At 47.6% G+C, this 3,568-nt stretch overlaps 1 protein-coding gene across 1 annotated transcript in view; it reads right to left on the bottom strand.

The window, feature by feature from the left end:
* Positions 1 to 1,744: 1,744 nt before the first annotated feature.
* The window catches only part of LOC123518283 (protein-lysine N-methyltransferase EEF2KMT-like), a 2,679-nt gene continuing 855 nt past the window's right edge, over positions 1,745 to 3,568 (bottom strand). The window contains exons 2-5 of the mRNA XM_045279014.1: positions 3,135 to 3,568; positions 2,813 to 2,959; positions 2,314 to 2,465; positions 1,745 to 2,126 (exon numbers count right to left, since the gene is read on the bottom strand). The exon at positions 3,135 to 3,568 is cut by the window's right edge and continues 228 nt beyond it. Coding sequence (XP_045134949.1) covers positions 1,787 to 2,126; positions 2,314 to 2,465; positions 2,813 to 2,959; positions 3,135 to 3,568 — 1,073 coding nt within the window. The 3' untranslated portion in view covers positions 1,745 to 1,786. The remainder of the gene's footprint in view (positions 2,127 to 2,313; positions 2,466 to 2,812; positions 2,960 to 3,134) is intronic.

Genomic DNA, 3,568 nt, shown 5'->3' with positions numbered 1-3,568 from the left:
ACTGTTGGGGGTGGCTGGAATGTTCAGGAGGAGGGGCCTCCTGAATCCAGTCCCCACAGAATAAGGCCTTGGAGAGGACTACGTCGGCCTCTCTACTCCGCCCCTGTACGCCTGGACTGATGGGAAGTGGGTGGCGCAACACCAACTGGGAGGTCAGGTCCTGCCGGACCGGTAGAGACGTCAAGGTCTCGCACTAAGTGGGAAATTGTAGAGTGTGAAATGTTGAAACAAAGGGCAGTAATACCTCAGATACCCTGGACACTGTATATAGCTCTAAATGGTTATGTGTGCTCACGGTGGTGTATCGCGATTACGTGGATTGTTATGTGTGTGTTACTTTTTTTGTTGTTGTAAAAGAGAAGACGAGGATTTGTTTACCCTGAGGAAAAAGCCATGTACCGAGTAGCAGTACTGGAGTGGGATTATGACCCACTATTAGGGTATTTATTTAGTACAAATCCTCATCTTCTCTTCATATATGTAGCTAGGAATTCTTATATAGGGAGTCCCTGTAGGGGGAGAAGGGAGATTACGTAAGGCTGCGTGCGCAGTCATCATGGCTGCCGCCTTATAAGGTGAGGAGCGTGGTGGCGTCGCCCTCAGAACATCACCCCGCTCTCGTCTCGAGGTACACTCTCCAACATTCTCCAGGAAGAGCTGCAATACGCCACGTGGTCTGATAAGAGCAACTCATGAGATAATCATTATGATTACAGCACCGCCCCTGTGGAACCCTCTGCCACTTCCACCACAGCAGGCCCAATCAGGCAGAGAGACAGAGAGAGAGAAGAGAGAAGCAGGACGCCGCGAGGGACGGGACGCCACCACACGCACCCTCATGCCCTCTCATCTACAGCTGAGTGACCCACGGTTTCCCCCCCCATAGGTCTCCCATCTTATAGGTAGGCTAGGTAGGAAGTTACATGACTGTGATGGGTTGTTATTGAATTAAAGGGTCTATTTTGTTAAGCTTTGTGTGTTCATCCTTTCCCCCTTGGATTCGTTACATCTTTCTTTTCTTCCCTTATTAGGCCTAAGCTTCACTTAGGCCCAGTACAAGAGACTGAGCCTCACGAAGGTTCAGTCCCACAGGGAAGCAAGGCAGGCCATTGGTCGTCGACACAGGGCGCTGGTTCACTCGAAGGCAATTTGTGTGTGGTTATGAAGAGAATGAGACGAGACTGGGAGTTGAGGCGGATGCTAACCCGAGGACATTCTTTCGAACTGGAAAGCCACACCATAGAACACACAAAAGAAATATGTTCTCGATTGGTAAACCGGCGGAATACTTTGCCGGAGGAGGTTATAAGCAACGAAAGTGAATATCTTTAAGAACAAATATGTCCTACATTTTCATAGCCAGTTGAGAGGAGGCAACCCTAAAGAGCGATTCTAGCCCCCTTGCCTCTTGTGCTATCACTAGGTATTAGCCTTCACTATAGGTAAGCCACTCAGTGTCATCTAACTACCCGTATTCCATAATGAAGGAGTTAAGGTGGAAAGGTAATGGGAAGGAGTAAAAAGTTAAGAGGAGTGAAGGGTAAGTTGTAAGATAATTGATGAAGTAAGAGAAGGAGATAAGTAAATGAAGTGACTGCGGGAGGGAGAAATTGGAAGAGTCGAATAAAGTTAGTAATATTATTCCTTATTCCCTTGTAGCTATGGATGATAATAAGGGTGCAGATCATCATCCTATGACTAAATATTGGTGAAGGCAACAAGTGGGTATTAACTAAATTCACAATGCGACTTTGCAATAATTTTATACAACTATTCTTCAGATTCCTCAGTGTTCTCGTGTGTCTTCCCGTGGCAGAGTGATCTTATATACTTTAACTGGTAGATGTATCTCATTGTAGACGAAGAGAGCGGTGTCGGCATCCATTGAGGCTTGAAACACCAGGGTATATTGAAGTCCCTGCCGTGTCACTTCCTGTAAGAAGAGGCTCAGCGTTTCGTGGCTCCGGCGGGTGCACGCTAGAAATGCCTCTTGCTTCCTTAGTCCTCCGCCATCGGTTGCTCTCATCTCCTCTTCACTATTGCATCCTTTTTCCCCACTGTCTCTCTGTGCCTCTTGCTGCGGTTGTCTTTGCTCCTTCTGTCCGTCACTCCCTTCCAAGATCGATCTGCAACATTCTTGAGTGTAAATTTCACTTGTGTTTTACCAAGGAATTTTCATACTGTAAATACTTTTCTTGGCTTCACTCACATTCCTCCTTGAATAACTGATCTATCTTAAATCTATCTTGATAACATGAATGTCGTTATCAGTACATCAAAACAAAATCAACGAAAAGAATGATCTGCACACACCTGAGGAGGGAGACAAGTGGTTGAATGAGGTTGCGGCAATACACCACGTCAGCTGCCAAGACAACATCCACTGGGGGTAAGCGAGGAGGGTGCCGCCAGTCCACTTGCATCACTCCAACGCAGCCTTGTCCATCTTCTTCCTCCCGCACCACCTGAAGCGAGAATGGTTGTGGATCAGTCATTCTGCCGCTCAGTTACGGAGTGTTTCAACCCCTTCAGTACATGTTTACCATGAGTTTTTGTTTACATTATGGGGTCAGAAGATTAATTAATGGCTTGTCTTCACTATTTTAATCCCCACATAAGTTTCTGAAGCTGTATGAAATCGCCAAATATTAAGCAGAGTGAATATGAAAAAGTGTCCTAGTACTGAAGGGATTAAGACGAAAGTCGGCGAATGTTGATAATTAGAAGAAATGTTGAAACTCACCTGAATCTTGCAGGACATGGGCAGGTAATTGAAATTACTGAAAAGATATGAGGATCTGAGTTTACTTACGGCCAGAGTAGCATGTGTTGGATCGGTAGTAGCGGCAGCAGGAGGAGACCATGGTAATGGTTCTTCACACTTTTCCTCCGGTGTTACCAGACGTTCCTCCTCCAGTTGGTGGGACACTCTAGCTCGAAACTCTTCTAAACAAGCCCTCTGGGAAGAGATGCAAGTCATCAATCATTCTCTCTCTCTCTCTCTCTCTCTCTCTCTCTCTCTCTCTCTCTCTCTCTCTCTCTCTCTCTCTCTCTCTCTCTCTCTCTCTCTCTCTCTCTCTCTCTCTCTCTCTCTCTCTCTCTCTCGCTCGCTCTCTAGTCGTGATGAGGCTCACCTGGAGTGGCGGATCAGCCAGGTTGAGCGTCAGGTTATGGTGCAAGAGAGTCAGTACTTGGTGGTGACAGTCGGTGGCGAAGTAAGAAGAGGGCGGAAGGTGTTCAGTGTCTGGAGAAGTGAGAATGGCTGAAGCGGAGAAGCCTACTCCGGCCCCTAGCTCCAATACTCTCTTGCCTGCCACAACAGTAGGGTTGTTAGCAACCCATTCAGCTAACACAGCAGCTCCACACCAAGTGGTCAGTCCCGTGGTGCTGCGAGTAATGCCGCCGCTACTTTCCATCAGTGTGATCCCTGGACCCAATGGCCCGCCGCCCCAACCTGTGTACGTCTTGTAAAACAGATCGACGGTGTCATCGACGTCAGGGAAAGAATCCAGCTGGAACTCTGAAGGAACTGTCCACCTACGCAGCCTCCACTGCTCGGCCAGCCAGG

Source organism: Portunus trituberculatus, chromosome 43 (assembly GCF_017591435.1).
Source record: "Portunus trituberculatus isolate SZX2019 chromosome 43, ASM1759143v1, whole genome shotgun sequence".
NCBI lineage: Eukaryota > Metazoa > Arthropoda > Malacostraca > Decapoda > Portunidae > Portunus > Portunus trituberculatus.
This window is presented reverse-complemented; position numbering and strand designations above follow the sequence as displayed.